General features: G+C 42.8%; 2 protein-coding genes across 3 annotated transcripts in view; one reads left to right on the top strand and one right to left on the bottom strand.

Moving 5' to 3' along the window:
- The first annotated feature begins 1,090 nt into the window (after positions 1–1,090).
- sergef (secretion regulating guanine nucleotide exchange factor) lies at positions 1,091–15,481 on the top strand. The gene is made up of 11 exons (XM_083655099.1): positions 1,091–1,193; positions 1,463–1,601; positions 2,259–2,411; positions 3,585–3,679; positions 3,899–3,959; positions 4,183–4,296; positions 6,256–6,318; positions 6,849–7,007; positions 7,109–7,275; positions 10,193–10,229; positions 13,019–15,481. The coding sequence occupies exons 1-11, from the start codon at positions 1,152–1,154 to the stop codon at positions 13,177–13,179; spliced, it is 1,191 nt and encodes a 396-aa protein (XP_083511225.1). The 5' UTR covers positions 1,091–1,151; the 3' UTR covers positions 13,180–15,481.
- A 478-nt stretch (positions 15,482–15,959) lies between these two features.
- The window catches only part of kcnc1b (potassium voltage-gated channel, Shaw-related subfamily, member 1b), a gene marked incomplete at both ends in the record, with an annotated part of 10,607 nt that continues 7,221 nt past the window's right edge, over positions 15,960–19,345 (bottom strand). Inside the window, one exon of one of the 2 annotated variants that reach the window (XM_083655097.1) lies at positions 15,960–16,523. In XM_083655097.1, the coding sequence (XP_083511223.1) occupies positions 16,414–16,523 (110 nt within the window). Of the gene's footprint in view, positions 16,524–18,993; positions 19,134–19,345 lie in introns of those variants that run through there. The other variant, XM_083655098.1, reaches the window with a different exon arrangement.

Here is a 19,345-nt window from a genome sequence, read left to right as displayed (position 1 = left end):
ACTGGACGTATAGGAGCTGCAGTTTTTATCCCATAATATGAGGTGGCGATTAATAAAAGAACCACACATAACTTATCAGTATACACAGTGGAGCTCTTAGCAATTCTGACAGCTTTGAAATGGTTGGAAGAGAACAGGAAAAATAATGCATTAATTGCTTCTGACAGCTGGGCAGCACTTTTAAGTATTAGTTCAGTCATGCATGCAGCCAAGATCTTGTTTTTAAGATTCATCATCTTATATACAAACTGTACAATATGGATCTGACTGTTAGCTTTGTTTGGGTTCCTGCCCATGAAGGAGTAGAAGGAAATGAGGATGCTGATATATTAGCTAAGCAATCACTTAAGTCACAAACAATAAGGATATTCCGCTAAAGTAAAGCTGAGGGAAAGTAAATCACACATGCAGAAAGTATGGCAAGAATACTGGGACATAAATGAAACAGGAAGACATCTTTATTATAACATTCAGAAGAAGGTTGGAGTAGGAAGTAGGCTGGACAGGAACTGGAAAGAAGATACAGTTATTACCTGTCTCAGGATAGGGCACACTGGACTGAGTAACACTGAGTAACACAGTATTATAGGAAAACACCCAACTGGTAGTTGTGCACACTGCAGCAATCATGAATCTGTTCAGCACGTGCTGCTAGAATGTAAGGGATATGATGAGGAGAGGAAGGAACTGAAGTCAGCAATCCAGAAAGATAAGCTAAGCTTCACTGTAGGGACCTTACTTGGAAATGCAGCAAGAGGAGTATACAATCAATTAATTAAGTATTTGAAAGAAACTGGATTAATTGTGAGGATTTAAATCTTAGCCTCCCCCCCCCCCCCCCCCTCTTTTTGATTAATATTTATTTTTCTGCCAATCTAATGTTCCCCACTCCAGTCTGGTAGGTGGCGGTAATGCACCCCTAAGCTGGTTGCCAACCTCCAATCAAATCAAAAGAAGAAGAAGAGGAAAAAGAAGAAGTAGTTGTTCACGACACTGCCGTACAGCGATACTATTGAAGCCATTCTTTCTTATTTTAATAAATCCAAGTTTAGACAGCTACGCTAGCTATCAGTATCAGGTCAGTGTGGCTATATCAGCCCAGTAGGCAGCAGCAGAGATGCTCTACCTCTGTTATCAGGCGAGGTAACGAAATGGAAACGAGTCCCCAGACAGAGTTTTCTTTACACGCGTGGGTGAGTTTACTACATAACATGATAACTGAATGTGTTATTAGTTTATGAGTGTAGTTCTTCTCAAATACTCGTCACCTAGCACCCGAACTGTGTCGGCCAGGAGAGTGACAGTTCACGTGCAACTTTAACTTCACTTTAGCGTTTTGCTATCCAGCGAGCGACTGTTATGCAACGACAACAAACTAATAGCTACGTAACGCTAAACATGAGCAAACTGAACATAAACAGTGTTCGCATGTAGCGTTACATGTAAATTTGTGAACATACAGGGAGCCAACAGCTACGGCCAGCTGGGACAAGGACATGTGGAGGACCTGTCGGTGCCCAGGCTGTCGGACACCGCAGCTCTTCGTCACACAGCGGTCCGGGTTGTCGGTGGAGGCGGCGGGCATTCCGTGGCTGTCACCGGTACTGTAGTAGGTTCCCATGCCGCACTGTCACTTCATCACTGTATCTGTCTGTGGTAACTTTGTTGAATAATGAACATTGGACAGAGACGATGGGATTTCAAGCATCTATTCTAGATAGTAATGGAAGATATATGCTTTGTTTGGACACCAAGTTATAAAGTCTAGTAGAGAGACATGGGCTCCCCCTCCTGGGCGAATAAGTTATTGTTACATTTTAGATAACATTCTTCACAGATTACACGTTTTCTAGGCTTTACATAAGCATTCAAGGCAGCATTGCATCAGAAACTGGCCAGCGCCATGGATAAATTTGCAAACAATTGAGCTATTCACACAGTGAACAGTTAGTCAGAAGAGAATTGTGGGTTTACTTTATTTTGTAGTGCCCCCCCCCCCAAATAAGGCCTTTTAGAATTGTATGGATCACATATAACACATTATTTTCTTTGGTAGGGTACATTTGAAAGAAAATGTACTCTTTACTTTTACACAAGTAGATAAGATTGCTACACTACTAGTGTTTTTACCTCTGCTTGAGTAAAATGTCAGCATAGCATAGGCATGGCAACTACTTCTACTTGAATAGAATGTAGTCGTTTTTCTACCCCTGGTGTATGAGTTGTGTGATTTATGTGCTGGGTTTTGTACTCCACAGAGAATGGGGAGGTGTTTGTGTGTGGACAGAATCACAGAGGACAGCTGGGACTTGGCCACACCACAGACGTCTCCATGCTTCACCGCTGTCCTCACCTGAGTCAGAGGGTCACAAATGTTTCCTGTGGTTGGGACTTCACTCTTCTTCTCACTGGTGAGCAGCTAGGTTCAGAAATATTTCAGATCTCCCAGTGGATCAGAAGTTTGATAGTAGAAAGTCATGTGCGATATTGGTTTGGTGGGTTTATTTAACAAAAGTCAAATACAGTGGTAAAAACCATATAAATGACATTGTCATGGATAGCACGATAAAGTACAGGACTTATTTCCATCATGGTCCCTGGTGGGCCATCAGTCCAACCCCGCTCTCAAGGTGGTTACAGTCATTATACAAAGAGGCGGGTGACTTAAATCAACATCATTACAAATTAACACAGCAATCTATTAATATATACAAATGAGCAATACAGAGTTGGATAATTATGCTAAAAGATAAAAAGATAAATACCTTAAATTTTTGTTTATTTACACCCAATTCAAAGTAAGTAAAAAAAAAAGTGGATGTCCTTATTTGGGGATGTTATCTAATAACACCTGTTTGATACATTTCTTAAAAACCTGTTGGTTCTGCGCTTTCTTGGTTTCAAGAGGCAGTTTATTCCACTCTGAGGCACGAGCATAAATAAAAGAGTCCTTGCCATCATGGTTCTGAATCTATAAAGGTTCAGGTTTGCCACCCTAGCTAGTGTTGTGGTTATGGACTTCTTCTGTCTTCTTAAAATAATTGTCAAAGTAGCTAGGGACTCTGCTGCCATTTAAAATCCTAGTATGGACCGCCACGTTGGTTTAGACACGCTCTATCCTCAACTGGGAGCTAAGGTGAGAGAACTGGGACCTGCCCACATGACCCCTGCTGTAACCCAGCCCTAGTACTAGTAGGTGGAATGCTTTTGCTTGTTTCACTTTCAAGCACTTTCAGCACATCTCGCTAACATTGCTTTCAGGACTTTGTAAGACAACAATACTTTCAACTATTGAGATGTGAGCTGCATTTAAGTTTTGATATGCAAGATCACTGACACAGCAAATTGCTGGATTACTAAAGTTATTTTTAAAGTGTGGAAAAAGTCGGTTATCACCAGCTTGATTTAAATAAAGTTTAGAACTGCAAATGGGCAGACCAGGGCATAAAACTCAATAATTTCACTTAATAAAAAAAGGTTGATATTTCAGTGTGTTTTAATAATCTTAACATATCAGTGTTCTGATTTAGATTAAGATTAATATTTGCAGTCGGAAATGCTTTGTTTGTTTTCCACACTGACAGATTGTGGTCAAGTACTGGCATGTGGCTCCAATGCCTTTGGACAGCTGGGTGTGGGAGAGACAATCACACACTCTACACATCTACTGGTTGTTGAGGTGAGTGCAGACAGACTACGTTTTTATGGAATGCATTACAATATAGCTACGATTTTGATTATTTGCCTCTGTAATGTGTGTAATAAATACCTTTTATTACTACTTCAAACAACACTTAATGTGTGTAATAATAATACCTTTTATACTACTTCAAACAAGACTTCTTCATATGATCAGTGTCTTTGAAGCAGATGTCATTGTGGCGTTTTTCCTCCTCAGAGTCTGAAGGAGCGAGTGGTCAGCGTAGCAGCAGGGCTTAGACACTCACTAGCTGTCACTGGTAAGCTTGCATTGTAAACCAAAACCATCTCTCTGTCTGTTTTCATTCGGCAGTCAAACCACAAAACCTTTTTTTGGCTAGTCCGCAAGTGCACGGCCAGCCCTATGAACGTGAATGTCTGTCACTGACTGACTGACTGACGAAGTTACACCATTGGTTGGCCGGAACATGATCCAGCCATATATGAGGCTTTGACCTAGTCTTGTTTGTGTTTTTGCTGAAGACTCAGGCTGTGTGTACCAGTGGGGTACAGGTCTCTCCAGCCACGCCAAGAGAGCGCTCCGTCCACAGCCCGTCCCTGCACACCTCAGCTCTAAGGTCCCCTCTCTGGTACCAGGTAACTCAGACTCCCACCTCAACACTGTGCAGACAGATGTTTACTCAGACTCCCACCTCAACACTGTGCAGACAGATGTTTACTCAGACTCCCACCTCAACACTGCAGACAGATGTTTACTCAGACTCCCACCTCAACACTGCAGCCAGATGTTTACTCAGACTCCCACCTCAACACTGCAGACATATGTTTACTCAGACTCCCACCTCAACACTGCAGCCAGATGTTTACTCAGACTCCCACCTCAACACTGCAGCCAGATGTTTACTCAGACTCCCACCTCAACACTGCAGACAGATGTTTACTCAGACTCCCACCTCAACACTGCAGCCAGATGTTTACTCAGACTCCCACCTCAACACTGCAGACAGATGTTTACTCAGACTCCCACCTCAACACTGCAGACAGATGTTTACTCAGACTCCCACCTCAACACTGTGCAGCCAGATGTTTACTCAGACTCCCACCTCAACACTGCAGCCAGATGTTTACTCAGACTCCCACCTCAACACTGCAGACATATGTTTACTCAGACTCCCACCTCAACACTGCAGACAGATGTTTACTCAGACTCCCACCTCAACACTGCAGCCAGATGTTTACTCAGACTCCCACCTCAACACTGCAGCCAGATGTTTACTCAGACTCCACCTCAACACTGTGCAGCCAGATGTTTACTCAGACTCCCACCTCAACACTGTGCAGCCAGATGTTTACTCAGACTCCCACCTCAACACTGTGCAGACAGATGTTTACTCAGACTCCCACCTCAACACTGCAGCCAGATGTTTACTCAGACTCCCACCTCAACACTGTGCAGACAGATGTTTACTCAGACTCCCACCTCAACACTGCAGACATATGTTTACTCAGACTCCCACCTCAACACTGCAGCCAGATGTTTACTCAGACTCCCACCTCAACACTGCAGACATATGTTTACTCAGACTCCCACCTCAACACTGCAGCCAGATGTTTACTCAGACTCCCACCTCAACACTGCAGACATATGTTTACTCAGACTCCCACCTCAACACTGTGCAGACAGATGTTTACTCAGACTCCCACCTCAACACTGTGCAGACAGATGTTTACTCAGACTCCCACCTCAACACTGCAGCCAGATGTTTACTCAGACTCCCACCTCAACACTGCAGCCAGATGTTTACTCAGACTCCCACCTCAACACTGTGCAGACATATGTTTACTCAGACTCCCACCTCAACACTGCAGACAGATGTTTACTCAGACTCCCACCTCAACACTGTGCAGACATATGTTTACTCAGACTCCCACCTCAACACTGTGCAGACATATGTTTACTCAGACTCCCACCTCAACACTGCAGACAGATGTTTACTCAGACTCCCACCTCAACACTGCAGACAGATGTTTACTCAGACTCCCACCTCAACATTGTGCAGACAGATATTTACTCAGACTCCCACCTCAACACTGTGCAGACATATGTTTACTCAGACTCCCACCTCAACACTGCAGACAGATGTTTACTCAGACTCCCACCTCAACACTGTGCAGACATATGTTTACTCAGACTCCCACCTCAACACTGTGCAGCCAGATGTTTACTCAGACTCCCACCTCAACACTGTGCAGACAGATGTTTACTCAGACTCCCACCTCAACACTGTGCAGACATATGTTTACTCAGACTCCCACCTCAACACTGTGCAGACATATGTTTACTCAGACTCCCACCTCAACACTGTGCAGCCAGATGTTTACTCAGACTCCCACCTCAACACTGCAGCCAGATGTTTACTCAGACTCCCACCTCAACACTGTGCAGACATATGTTTACTCAGACTCCCACCTCAACACTGTGCAGACAGATGTTGAATAGAAAACAAAGCTGTATAGGCCTTAGGCTGATTGAAGTCAATGTCTTGCTAATACCTGTATTTTTTGATTTGGCCCAAAACTGTGCTCATGTTGCAGGTCTGGATCATGTGACATCACGCATAGTAGCTGCAGGTGCCGTACACTGTGTGTGCCTTACAGGTATGATGACATCATCAGATATGACCGTCGTTATGCTGCGTTCACATCATATCATTTGCCGTAAATATGAGGATGCCTGCTGAGGAAAAAACAGCATAAAATGCATTCACCTCAACCTGCTAATGGAATTTGTCAGTTGGACATGTGAAAATCGCTTGTAGGCTCTGACGTCACGTTTGCGTCACACAAGTCTGTCAACATAGGCTGCAAACATGGCGATTACCTGCCACTGATGCTGGCAGTACTAGGCAATAAAGATCAAATGTATCACTTATATTTACACCGATGAAATCATCTACTTACAAAAAGCGAGCAGTATCTTTTTGGATGTGAGCGATCCAACAAGTCATCCTATTCTTTCCCTTCTTCCAATGTGGTGTGTGAACGCAGCATTTAGGCACAGTCATACATCATGTCGGGCCTACTTTGTGCCTTGACCGATACTAATCAATAATTGCTCTCCCTTTCTTCTGCTGCCACTGCTGGACGAAGAGTAATGTTGCTGTCGTCTTGTGGTACTGTATGTGCAGGAGGGGGTGATTTGTTCCTGTGGGGAAGCAATAAGCATGGCCAGCTGACCAGCACAGAGGCCTTCTCCTCCGCTCCCACCCTTGTCAAGCGCTCACTCCTGGATGGAGAGAGAGTCACGCACGTGTGGAGTGGCTGGACACACATCGTCGCCAAAACAGGTGAGACATGATCATGCACAAGTATTGTATGTCGCCGATTGATGCAGAGTAGTTCCAACAGGATTCGTAGGACAGATGCTGAACACGATGATCCATTTCAGAGAGTGGCAGAGTGTTCACATGGGGCAGAGGGAATTACGGACAGCTGGGCAGAGCAGCAGCGACCAGCCCAAATCCAGAGCAACAGTCGACTGGTGTGTTGGTAGAAGCTGGCCGGCAGGAGGCGTGTCTCCCTGCTGAGGTGAAGCTTCTTTGTGGAGCAACACAGGTAAGCTTTTCACTCAGTGTTTCACACTTCTGCTGATTGAATAACTTCAAAGCCTACAAAACATGTTTACCTATTGTCGTCTATTTCATATAAGATTTCTTTATCCCGCCTGCTTAATTAAGAATGAAGTGGTTATTTATGGTTATGGCCTGACAAACTATTTACTATATTATTAAAATATTGGTAGTATGTTGTCAGAATTGGCCAAAAATGTTTGATTATTCCTTCTACAAAAAACACATATTCAAATATCTATTTTTGCGCATTATGTCCATAAGAGGGCAAACCAATACAACCTACACACATTACAAAATAAATAAATAAAATAATGTCCTCCTGACCTATACTGTAAAACTTCATTTAAATACTGTAGACCATCTCTCTCTCTCTCTCTCTCTCTCTCTCTCTCTCTCTCTCTCTCTCTCTCTCTTTCTCTCTCTCTGCGCCGTGGTTGGTGCAAAAGTGAGAACTGAGAACGCGCTATCCCTCAGAGCGGATCAAATGAATGATTCCTAATTGATATGTTATTCCATAGTCTGATTTTTTTAATACAGGTTAGGTGATATTCATACTGGTTTAAATGGTTAATTTGGTTTAATTTGCTGAGCAAGACTTTTTTGCGACTTAAAGATCCCTGACTCCTGTCCCAAATATAGGCTGGGTTATATTCATTGATTGAAGCAAATACAAGCCTGGGCTATTAATTGAAGCAAGCTGTGCTGTGCTAAACATGGAACAACAACGATCTTTTCCTTGACATGAAACGGGAAATAATAATCGCCATCTGCTGACCAAAATCCAAAGTATTTCCAAACTTTTTAGATTGCTTGGAGTCCAAATCACTCTGTCTGCGGCCGAGTTGGGTTGTGAACTCTCTGCCATCCTTACCCACACGGGTTGTTGTTGAATTATTTGTTTGTTTCAGCTTGACCAACATTTCATTTTCAATCAATGAAAGTGACGTGTGACTCCTGTCCGTCGTCATGCAGTGCATTCAGTGCCCAGGCAGCACCCGCTGTAATGCTCAGGGATGCACATTAGTCACCTTTAGGCGACAGTCACCTTTCTGATGCCAAAACAGGACAATGAAGTAATTGAATTTGAGTGATTCTGTGTCTGGCCTGGTATCTCACCTTTTTCCCTCCATGAGTTTACATCCCTGAATGTTTTTATTTGTATTTATTTAGTTGACAGCCCTGACAGTAGTATTGATGATGTACTGCAGAAAGTACGGCAGGGATTTCTCCTTCCCTGTATTTTGGCAGCCTCACCTCTTCACCCCCCACCACTGTCCTTATTTTTAGCTGTACATTTCTGCCTCAGTCCAGTAAGGGGCAGCAGACACATATAACCGCAAAACACTGAAAACTGTAGCTGAAGGCTGTTTTGTGTGAGGAGGAGCAGACAGTGCCGCCGCTTAGCCAGGCTTATCGAGAGTGGGCTCTTAATGATTTGCATCGCTATATAGTGTGTAAAAGCACACACGCCCTGCCATTACCTTATCTTCCCCTAGAGGGAGAAGCACTTGCTTTTAGTCGAGGCAGAGGTCTCGTCTCCCGTTGGAGCGATCATGAGGGAGTAGCACGGGATTGCTGCAGTTAACCTCTAGTCTAAATGGCAGCGGGGAGGTAGGAGATCCTTGCCAATAAAGCACATGTCAGGGACAGGCAAGGGCAAGACCCAATAAAGATCATTGCTGCAGCGCGGGCATATATGGAGGCACAGTCACGTAAAGTGGAAGGCAAGATGTATTGTCCGAGTGGACTATGAATCTCTGTCTCAACCCACCCCATCCTGTTAGTTCTCCTGACACACAGCACACACAGACTCACCCACAGAGTCAATATTTAGTCAACTGTCACATTTTATGAGGCTATGAGGATTGCTGGCGTAATAAATGATGACCTGCCACCAGTGGTTCAGAAATCGATGGGTTATCTATTCACGGCTTGCCACAGCTGCTTGCCATATCAAAATTATGAAGGGAGCTATAGGCTATTAGCTAGGCTATAAAATCCAATGACTTTTATTGCTGGTAAGAAAGCCATGGCAATCTAGAGCGTCATATAGAGAGGATTCTGTCTTAGTGGTTTTACTCTTATTTGAGCTTAAGAGATTTCAGCATGAGATTTAAATTTGACCTCCAATAATTCTAACCTGAGGGCTGAGGCTGCCAAATGGTTTACTTTCAACCATCCCATAACCATCTGGGAAACGAGTCACTCAGGAAACCGTTTCAAAGGGCAGGCACTTTAAAAAAAATACCTGGTAGGTGATTGGATGAACCATCCGTCTATCAGGGGGCTCGCTCGCTGGCATCACACCAAAACCCGCCTTCTGTAGCTGCCTCATAGGACACTGATTGGTGTGAACCACTGGTGGTTCGGATTCAAACCAATAGAGTGGGAGCGTGGCAAGATGGATTTGTCATTGTCATGTGATCATGATCTCGTGTGAATCCAGCTGCCTCCAGCTGGCCTTTCTTTAACAGTTGTGGAAAAAGTTGCCCCTGTAAAAGGCATTACATTGTTAAAGGTTTTGGTCAGTAACGGAAGGGCACACACACACACACACACACACACACACACACACACACAGCCATGCTGAGATAGTTTGCATGAAGTCCTCAGGACACCGTGATCGACCGAGCTGTTTTCTGCTGCACCATTTGATATCATCGTCAATATAGTTTGCGCTTGCTGCTGCACTCGTGTGACTAATATCAGTTGGATAAAAGCTGGATGACTATATCCAGTCACGTCACTATGTATTTCAGTTTGAGAGCAGGGCAGATTGAGAGGTCATCAGTATCATGGTATCTGTGTGGCTTGAGAAATAGTTATTCTTGAACTGGGGCTGTCTGATTTCAGCATAATCCTTTTTTTAACGCCTTTATTCAATTTAATTTTGTTTCCAGATTGCCTGCGGATCTGAACATAACCTTGCCATTGTAGGTGAGTGAATAGGTTTTTCCTATCTAAAAACCTCCTTGCGTACTTTTTCCAGATCTTGCTTTCTCTTGCCCTTTTCAACTCTGTTTTCTCTGTATGTGTGTGTGTGACATTGTGATGTAACAGCACTGGAAAGCTACATAGAGAGGGAGAGCTTTCTGGGAAATGGAGCAGAAACATTCAGTAAGTGGAAGTGACTGAAACAAGAGACAGCATTTTTGGCCCTGCTTGACTCTGAGTAGCTAAATAGCTTGGGAATACCCAGACGTCAGGCCAAACTATTTTACCTTGCCCTCCTTACTATACCATAATATTTAGCAAGGGACCTGTCTTAATACTTGACAGTTTAACATCTGTGTGAAATATTAATCCTTCTGGTGCTCCCGGTGATGCTTATGAGGAGTTGTGAGGTCAGCTCATTGCTCTGTGGCCTTTGCTTCAGGAAGTAATTACAGCCCAGTGAGATGGGTATCATTCAGGGAAGCAATTACCCAAGCAGGCCTGTAAAAGAGCTGAATTAACCACACACACATATTTATAGGCATGCTTTTCCGGTTGAGTGTTTGGAGAGCAGTCTTCCTTTATCCACATAAGAACAGAGCACAGCCAAGTGCGGTCACACACACACCTGTAAAATAATATTAACCAAACACTGACATGTTTGAGTATTTGTGATTATTGTTCAGATTTCCAAAGAGATCAGGTTGCACTCTTTGCTATCTAGGCTTGCCAAAAGTCCTTTTGTTCTCCTGGTTTTAATTTCCATATTCATCGGCTAGCACTCTCAAAACATTTTGGAAGTCAAATCTCTTGCATTAAATTTTGAACGCTGACCCAGTTTTTCCGACATCAGCGTCAGTACGAATGGCGTAGGAGGAGATTGAAAGATGTTTTGGAGGAGCACGGGGTCCCATTAGAGCAGAGTTGCTGGAGATTGCTACAAGCAACTGGCGGTCAACTTCCAGTGTCCTGACCAGTTTAACCACTTTACCGGGTATGCCGTTCCATTTGGGGAAATTACCGATGCAGACTCCGTCCCTCACAATGACAACTCTCACAAGGCGCTGTGCGTTCCCCTCTGTTTAAGGGATGAGGAAGCAGGAGCAGTGTGAACCTCCTGACTTGCATGTTGCTCATCTGCCATGCTCTCCTCCTCCTCACCTCCTGTCTCCAGCATGGTGGCAGGAGCAATCAAATAGCAAAACACTGTTGGAAGCAGAGACCTGAGTGCTGCTATTTCGGTTTGCAGAAGTAGGTCAGACAGAAAGGGAGGGAGAGAGCATTGCACGATGCTTGTGGGAAGATATCTGTTGCTGCCGCCCGCTCAACCCTCACTTTATTTACACACCTGAGGAAGTGCTGCTCACCTATGAAGTTCAACTGGCCGTCCAACCTTGAGGAAGTTCTTTTTCCACACTTTGAACGTGAGCTGGTTCCCCATTGTTATAATGGGAAAGGTCTTGGATCAGATCTTATTCCACCTGTACTGGAGGCGATGGTGTAAGTCAGGGGACACGTGTGAAACGGTACCTCCTGCAAATCATGTAGTATTGTTAATCAGGCGTGACATTTTAAACTGTGGCATGTAGGCATGTAGGAGCCACAGAGTGCTTCTGTTGACGGGGAAACGGCTTTTGGTGCGACTGTCTCAATATTCACACTTTTGTTGTACAGTAATATTGTGCAGGCACTTTGTTGCCATGGCAACACTGTGCTGTATAACAGTCAGTGAATGAAGCTCAGAGTCATCAGCACCAAAACAAGCCTTTTTTCCTTTTCACCACAGACAAAAGACCTCGGTACATAAAGTTCATTTCCCAATGGGAACCAGGATGTTTATAGAGGGTATGCACACCCACTGGAACACGCCCCCTCAATCAGGAATGAGTGTCAAAATGAGTGTCAAATTCCTCCCTGAGCAGCAGGTGTCAGTTATCTAGGCTGATTACTGCATTCAAGCTCAGTCTTGCTGTGACTCAGTGGGCGTGACCCCACAGTGACTTCTGCCTCTGTGACATCACATGCATACCCTCTATAGAGTCATTTTCATAAAGGCATTACATTCCAATTCCAAATACTTTTTTGTTTGTTTGTTTGTAAAGACTGGGCCTGTGTGTGTGTGTGTGTGTGTCTGTGTCTGTGTCTGTGTCTGTGTCTGTGTCTGTGTGTCTGTGTGTCTGTGCATGTAATGCATATAAAGCCAGGGCTGGCAGAATGTCACGCCGACATAAGCCGCTGGCGTGTCATCTCGGTCTGGTAAGTGGCGAAAGCATACGCGTCTGTCGGCGAAAAGCCCAGAGCTTTTGATACCGCGCTGATTTCAGAGGGGAGCTCGAACGAAGACAAGACAGAATGAAATGATGCCTTCGATGAAATCAATGAAAAGACGACGGCATAAAACAAAGACAACTGTGGGATGGTGTGATAGCGTGAAGATGCGTTACCCTTGAGGAAGCAAAGCTGGCTTCAGTTGCCATGGCGATGGAACCCATTAGGTAACTGTGTTGCCATGGCACGTGTCTCCTCGGTGATGCAGACCTGACCACACCCACCAACAAGCAGCTCACCAGCTGTGAAGAGCAGGCAGGCGTTGCTGCTGCTGGCTGAGAGTCAGTGTTAGGAACACAACGTGTACGTGTGATTGCATGCAGCCTGTTTAGAGGTTGTTGTTTTTGTCACCCTACCTTTTGTCTATACGCTGCTATCTTAGCAGACACGGTACAGTGCTGCAGCTACAGTATACTGTCTCCTCTATACTGCAGGCTCCACTGACCAATGCCTCTCTGTTTCAGGGGGCTGTCTCTTCTCGTGGGGCTGGAACGAACACGGCATGTGTGGAGACGGTTCACAGGCCGACGTCGTCCGGCCGCGGCGCGTCTCAGGGCTCAGACCTCACCTGATTGGCTGCGGAGCCGGTCACTCTCTGGCAGTGTGTGCAGTGAGCGACGGCTGATCGATGACGAAACTCTGCAGCAAAAACACTTCGGTAACTTTGGAGCAGGAGAGCATCGTGCATTTGTTAACCATGTGACTGTCAGAGAGGCGAGAAGTTTATTTTGAACGTGTGAATGTGTGTGTGAACGAATGCATTTCTGAACGATTTCAAAGCGCGTCATCGCACTTAGTAAAATCCACATGCTCCACATGAACGCTGTAAGTTTAAAGTCGAGCTGAACCCAAAAATGACTTCTCTTTTATTTTAGTTCAAACACCTGGGTATTCAGTGCACCTATTTAATAATGTATGCCAAACGAAATCACAAAAATCGAGTTTTTCACACTTTTTCACATCAAAAGTTCATTTTTCAAGATTTCATTCATAACAGTAATCTACAGTTTGCTGACGTCAACTAGTACTATCAAATCTCTACCCCATTTCAACCAATCATATCACGACAATTTTCTATTCCAAATGAGAGGGAAAATGGCGCCTAGTGCCTGTCATCTGGCAGAATTTCTAGCCGATAAACTAACTACTAACTTGGCCAATTATGCAAACTAAATCAAACGGTAATGTCTAAGAATGCAAATAAATGTAACTGGCTCGTTAAAACTCGCATTCCAGGAATATTATTTACTGCAATAGCGATAGTGGCGCGCACCTCAGAGATTCCAGGCCGACGGGCTGTACTCTCCGCTCCGGCAGCTGGCTGCCTGCAGCTCGCTGAGCTCCACTCAGCCACTAACCTCGCGTCAGCAGGCTCTTCCCGAGGAGAGCACCACAACACGCTGAATCCCACTGGATTTGGAGGCGGAACACGCCAGGATTGACCAAAACCCAATCCAGTCCCCAGAATTGTCAAATAAAATCATCGACAAGCTACTGTGACCCGCCTCTCAACCATGTCATCTCAGACAAGTTATGTTTTCAGTCTGAAACGGACTCTGACGCACGCGACTAACAGGTTCAGTTCAACTTTAAGCTAAGGTTTGAAGTGCCTTTGAGTATAACTTTCACCTTCTGATAAGCTATCTGAGCTTCTTGAGCAGCCCTGTTCAAACTGTAATGGTCATAAATATTGTTCTGGGGTTTGGCTACAGGTTGAGTTATGGCTCATGTGGACAGAGGCCATCATTTCCCTGACCAGCCCGTCAGTCAGTTTGATGGACATGATTTGGAGGATGGCTTTGCAGGACATGGCCATGCCTATGGCCATGTCCTGTCTACCTGCCATGTTTGTCTTCCCACTGAACAAAGCCGTTATGGATTGTGTGAACGATGGGCTAGACTCCTGCTATAGCTCCATCTTCCCATGTCAGGGGTTTTATTGCTGTGATGTTGAGCGTCAGGAGGCACTCAATCTCAGAAGGATCCATACTCGATACTGAAATTCTCACAGCCATCTAATGACTTACCATTTACGAATTCAGCGCAGTATTTATCTTTGCCTACTGTCCATCACATATTTATTATTATTCTTGCAATGCTATTTGTTTCATATTGTATGAGGTTGTCATATTGTCATATGTGCACATGTATAAGAAACAATAGGATTCAGAATGGCTCAATAATGTTATGTTTGCAATGCATTGAACTATGTTATGCATTTTTATATATAAATTTGATTTTATCACATTTATGCAAATTATTTATATTTATAGATATAACATCAACGTCACAGAAATCATGCTTTTGAAAATTAAATGACATTCTTTTTAGCTAGATTAGTTTGACAAAATAAATCAACACTCGCTGAAAAATGATCATTTCTGGGTTTTTATTATTTATCACTATTTATTGTACAAGCCTGTAAACTGTATTGGTCAGAAAAGACAAAAAAAAAAAATCCCAAAACAACAAACCAATCAAAACGATCACTGAACACCTTATTGAGATAACTAACCACAAAATGCATGGTGTTCAAAACACACACTCTGAATTCTCACTAAACGGCACACATTAGTCGCCTAACTGTTGAGTTATTGATTCCAGTCATGATAATAGCTGCTGTTTATTTCCATGTTGGACAATGGCCAGCAGCACAGAGTTCCCCCATTTGTGCTCAGTTCTATTGGCAGATCCAGATCTGCTGTACTTGGCTGCACGCAGATCTCAACAGGTTGTTGGCAGTGTGTTTGCAGTGGTTTGATAAAAAGTTGGTCCCTTTCCACTGGAGTAAATCTTTCTGCACAAAATATGGAGTTTTACCTTATAACCAATGGTTGACTTTTTAGTTTTTGATCAGTCATGCCCATTGCTTGCCTTCAGATACTGATGCATTTGGGGGTCTGTGCTTTTTGAATATGATATGATCATGGCTCCCTTCAATTAGTTATGTGACTGATTACTAATTAAAAAAAAATATTACATTAGCTCACAATGTTGAATAAACTATATTACTGGAATGGTATGAGGGATTTTTATAATAGAGGCACTTGTCCAGTGTGATGTGTATGAATGTTTGGCATTACCAATTGGCAGGAAAAGTGCAGAAAAGCAATATGTCAATTCCATATGATTGTCAGTTAAAAATGCAGAATAATTCCAGTAATCTTATGTAAGCTATGATATAACGTACCTTGAGCTATCTGTTATTCAAAGTACAGATACACTTGTAGATATATCAACATTAAAATCATGTTGAATATAAAATAAGCCCCAAATAGGATTTGCTTAACCGACTTAACAAATTCAGAACAGCGAAGATAGCCATTTTAATGCCTCATTGATATAGGTATAAGGTAAGAGTGCTGTTTTTTGAAGTATGAATTTCTTTCTTTTTTTGTGGGTGTTTTCTCTCTTGCATACCTGAAAACATCAAAAGAATGTTAAAGTTCACTGGTGCAAAACAGTGCAAAATGTTATTCAGATGTGACCATGACAGTGCAAAGTTAATGACTTGTTTTCATCTGTTTAGTTTGCTGACATGACAAGTGATTGCTGGGAGTGATCAAATCGGAGCAACATTTCTTTTTTCAACAGAAGCACACAGATATTTGATGATCACTCAAAAAAACATTGGTATACACAACTTGAGCACACAAAAGCGTATTTACAGCACTGGCACACACCAAAAATAGGCACACAAATTACAACACGCTAACCAGTCACAGATACTGAGCTACATAAGGCTTGACAACAAAATTTCCTCAGTGCTACATCCATGCTGAGTTTGTGATGTACAGGTTGTCACTGTCACACCCATTTAAAAATACTAAGTAATACACACAACAAAGCTACAGGACTATCAGGTGGGGGGTGGGCCGTTATGGGTCATACACATAGTGGTTGGTACACCATGGTTCATAACACAAACTGATTCTGCTGGTTGTCTGCTCCGGTGCTGTCGCTGGTTCTCTATAAACATATAAAAAAAACAATAACACAAAAAGCAAATTATTACACAAAGTATGTATAATGGCGGAAATGATGGCGATGACAGGTACCTCTGAAGTGCGGGCGGTTGATGAAATGATGAAACACTAGCTTTGAGAGTAAAGAAAATGTGCTCCGTTAGTTCCTCATGGTAAACCTGTCGTTTACCATGTATTTCCCATGCTTAGCCAAGGCATCCGATGAAGATGTACTCTGTGTGCAGAGGTTGGATTCGGAGTAGGTTAATCAACATGCTCAACATGCTGGTTTACACGTTAATGTTCAGTAGTTCAGTCATTGTCATGCGTTTTTGTACTTTGCATCATGCTCTCAGTCACCTCGTTTTTAAGACCTCTTTGACCTGGACACAAGTAGTTTATAAAGGGCCAAACAGCTGGTGAATGCACTAGCTTTAAGCTAGTGGGAAAGGAAAGATGTGTATGCATGTGCTGTTGAATAAAAACGGAGTCTAAACGCTCATTGTGTACAAAATTTATTTCATGCAAGGACTTTTATTTACATATTTTATTTGAATACTTTTCTGTTGCATAAATGTAAAATACATGCATTTACCTTTCCCCAAGTAGACCCACATCCCATCCCATACTGTATCGTATTGTACCTTTTTTTCCCCGTTTCTCTTTTCCACTTGAATTGCATTAAGTATGAGCATATAATTCACCTGCATCTCTTAACATCAAATCTTCACAAGGGTTTTTAAGTGTCCATTAATTACCACAGCAAGAGACATGACTGGAAATGTAAAACCCTGCTCAAATAGAAAGAAAGACAAAACTTATATGGAGTTACTATACCTATATTTTCTAGAAATGAACACTTCTGATTGGTCAACTTAAAATGTGTTAAAGTGCCCTGAAACGTTTGTGCATAAGTAGTGGGATAATATCACTACGTGTGTAACAGTATTGATGTGTTAAATCAACACACATACTAAATACCTACTGTAGGAGGAGTCATGACATCTCTGGTAGACCATAAGTCAATATATTTTTGGCTCTGTATAGAGTTGCAGATTTTGTCCCCCTTATAATAACATTTTGTGCTATATCATACAAAATTGTCAATTGCAGCTGTTTGCTTGGATATGTGTATCCCCTAAACTTAAATCCTAATAACTGCTAGATGCCTATGATCACCGCTTTACTGTAGCTATAATAACCATACTGTGATTAAGGGTATGATGGTGATGCAACAGGTACGAGGCGCACCTTATATAATAAAGCTTTCGTTCCACTGTTATGAGCATGATATTAAGTGTATTGATGCTACAATGTGAGCACTTATGTTATCTCATGTCAATTTATTACTCACTCTTTGCCTCACCAGGTTTGAAGGCACGGTAGTTCTAGATGATTCTAGCCTTAATTTAGGCTTCACAGCAATAAGAGCAGTTGCTGCAGACTTTACGGTTTGAAAACCCATAACTACCACTAAATATTTGTATAAAAAATATTTATGCTCATAACAGCATTAGTTGGCTTTATAACAAAGACTTCAAGTTAAATCACACTATTTTAGTTGGGAGGCCGCAGTCAAATAAATACAGGAAAATAAATATCGGTATATGAATTTGGGGAAAGGCAAAGAATGGCAGCTACAAAAAAACCTCTGCTATGACTGAGTCTCTTGTTGTAAAGCTGTTTCAATATGCATAAAAATGAAGAAGCTTTTGAAAGAAAAATGATTTTTCTTACAGGTACTGCAGGTTAGCTTCTTTCCTGAACATAATTTCTCATGCAGTTCATGCAAATGAACAAACAGTTTTAGTTCTGTTGACATTAGATGTATCCATCACTAGTAGCATAGGAATCGTCATCATCTCCATATTGCATCAGACATCAGAACATCATGCTCAAAGTTTGAATCGCCACTCGGATAATATTAAGTCTTGTCTGGGTTGCACTTTCGGAAATTACCGGTATAACGTCTCTACTTTGCAACGTACAAAGCACTTAAGAGTTCCCTTAACAGCTGGCAATTATGGTACCTTTTAGATATGTTTAAAAGCCATAGATTGTGAATGCCCAGCATATTGTTAGCAGGGGTTACATCTTATGAAATGGTTTTGTTTCACAAGTTTTTAAAAAGCAGATGAGATTAAAGTTACTGGCAGAGAGTATGAGCGATCAAAAGCAACAGAGCAACAGGCAATGATGTAAACATAGGTAAAGAGTGGGTAGTAGCCCGTGGTAACAGTGCTTAGTCTGCAACTGAGGTGACCCATGCCAATGTATTCTAGTCTAGTATATGATGACACACCCAAGCAGAACACTTGGGACATTTGACAGTTTCAATACAGTTTTCCAGAAAAGAACAATGAAAAAAGAAAGAAAGAAAAAAAGGCAGGAGCGAAGGAAGGCAAAGTGTAAAGCAAACTCTGACAGCAAAGATCAAAGGAAGAGTGTGACCACTGTCTTGCTACTCAACCATGCTACAGGATGGATGGGATGGGAGAATGTGGGTGCTGCATTAGACAGGGTGGGCTGCAGGGCAGGGCGGACACGGAGGACACTCCAGAGGCATCCCCGCTCATGCCAGACATGCTGTTAAGGCTCCAAGGCTTTTCATAACCTTCGGTTGAAAGACAGAGAACGTTCTGAGTAACACTGCAGTGCTGAATCCATGACCAAATGTTTTCCGTGATCCTCATTTGATATGCTACACCTGTTGCTTTTTCTTGTTTTTGCCTCCAAAGAAACAGGTCAACACAGACTTCAGACAGATCATTATTGTCCATGCGTTGAGTGCAACAGGAGTACAACAGCATGCACCGGGTGGTATTG

Source organism: Poromitra crassiceps (genome assembly GCF_964638095.1).
Source record: "Poromitra crassiceps genome assembly, chromosome: 18".
Classification (NCBI taxonomy): Eukaryota; Metazoa; Chordata; class Actinopteri; order Beryciformes; family Melamphaidae; genus Poromitra; species Poromitra crassiceps.
The sequence above is the reverse complement of the archived record's forward strand: the minus strand, read 5'-3'. Positions and strand labels throughout refer to the sequence as shown.

What these genes read in the sequence shown, in the direction of transcription:
- sergef (XM_083655099.1), top strand. Translation starts at nt 1,152, where the DNA reads ATGGAAACGAGTCCCCAGACAGAGTTTTCTTTACACGCGTGG. An exon ending in GCATTCCGTGGCTGTCACCG is followed by an intron (nt 1,602 to 2,258) that starts GTACTGTAGTAG and finishes TGTACTCCACAG; the next exon opens with AGAATGGGGAGGTGTTTGTG. An exon ending in TTCTTTGTGGAGCAACACAG is followed by an intron (nt 7,276 to 10,192) that starts GTAAGCTTTTCA and finishes TTTTGTTTCCAG; the next exon opens with ATTGCCTGCGGATCTGAACA.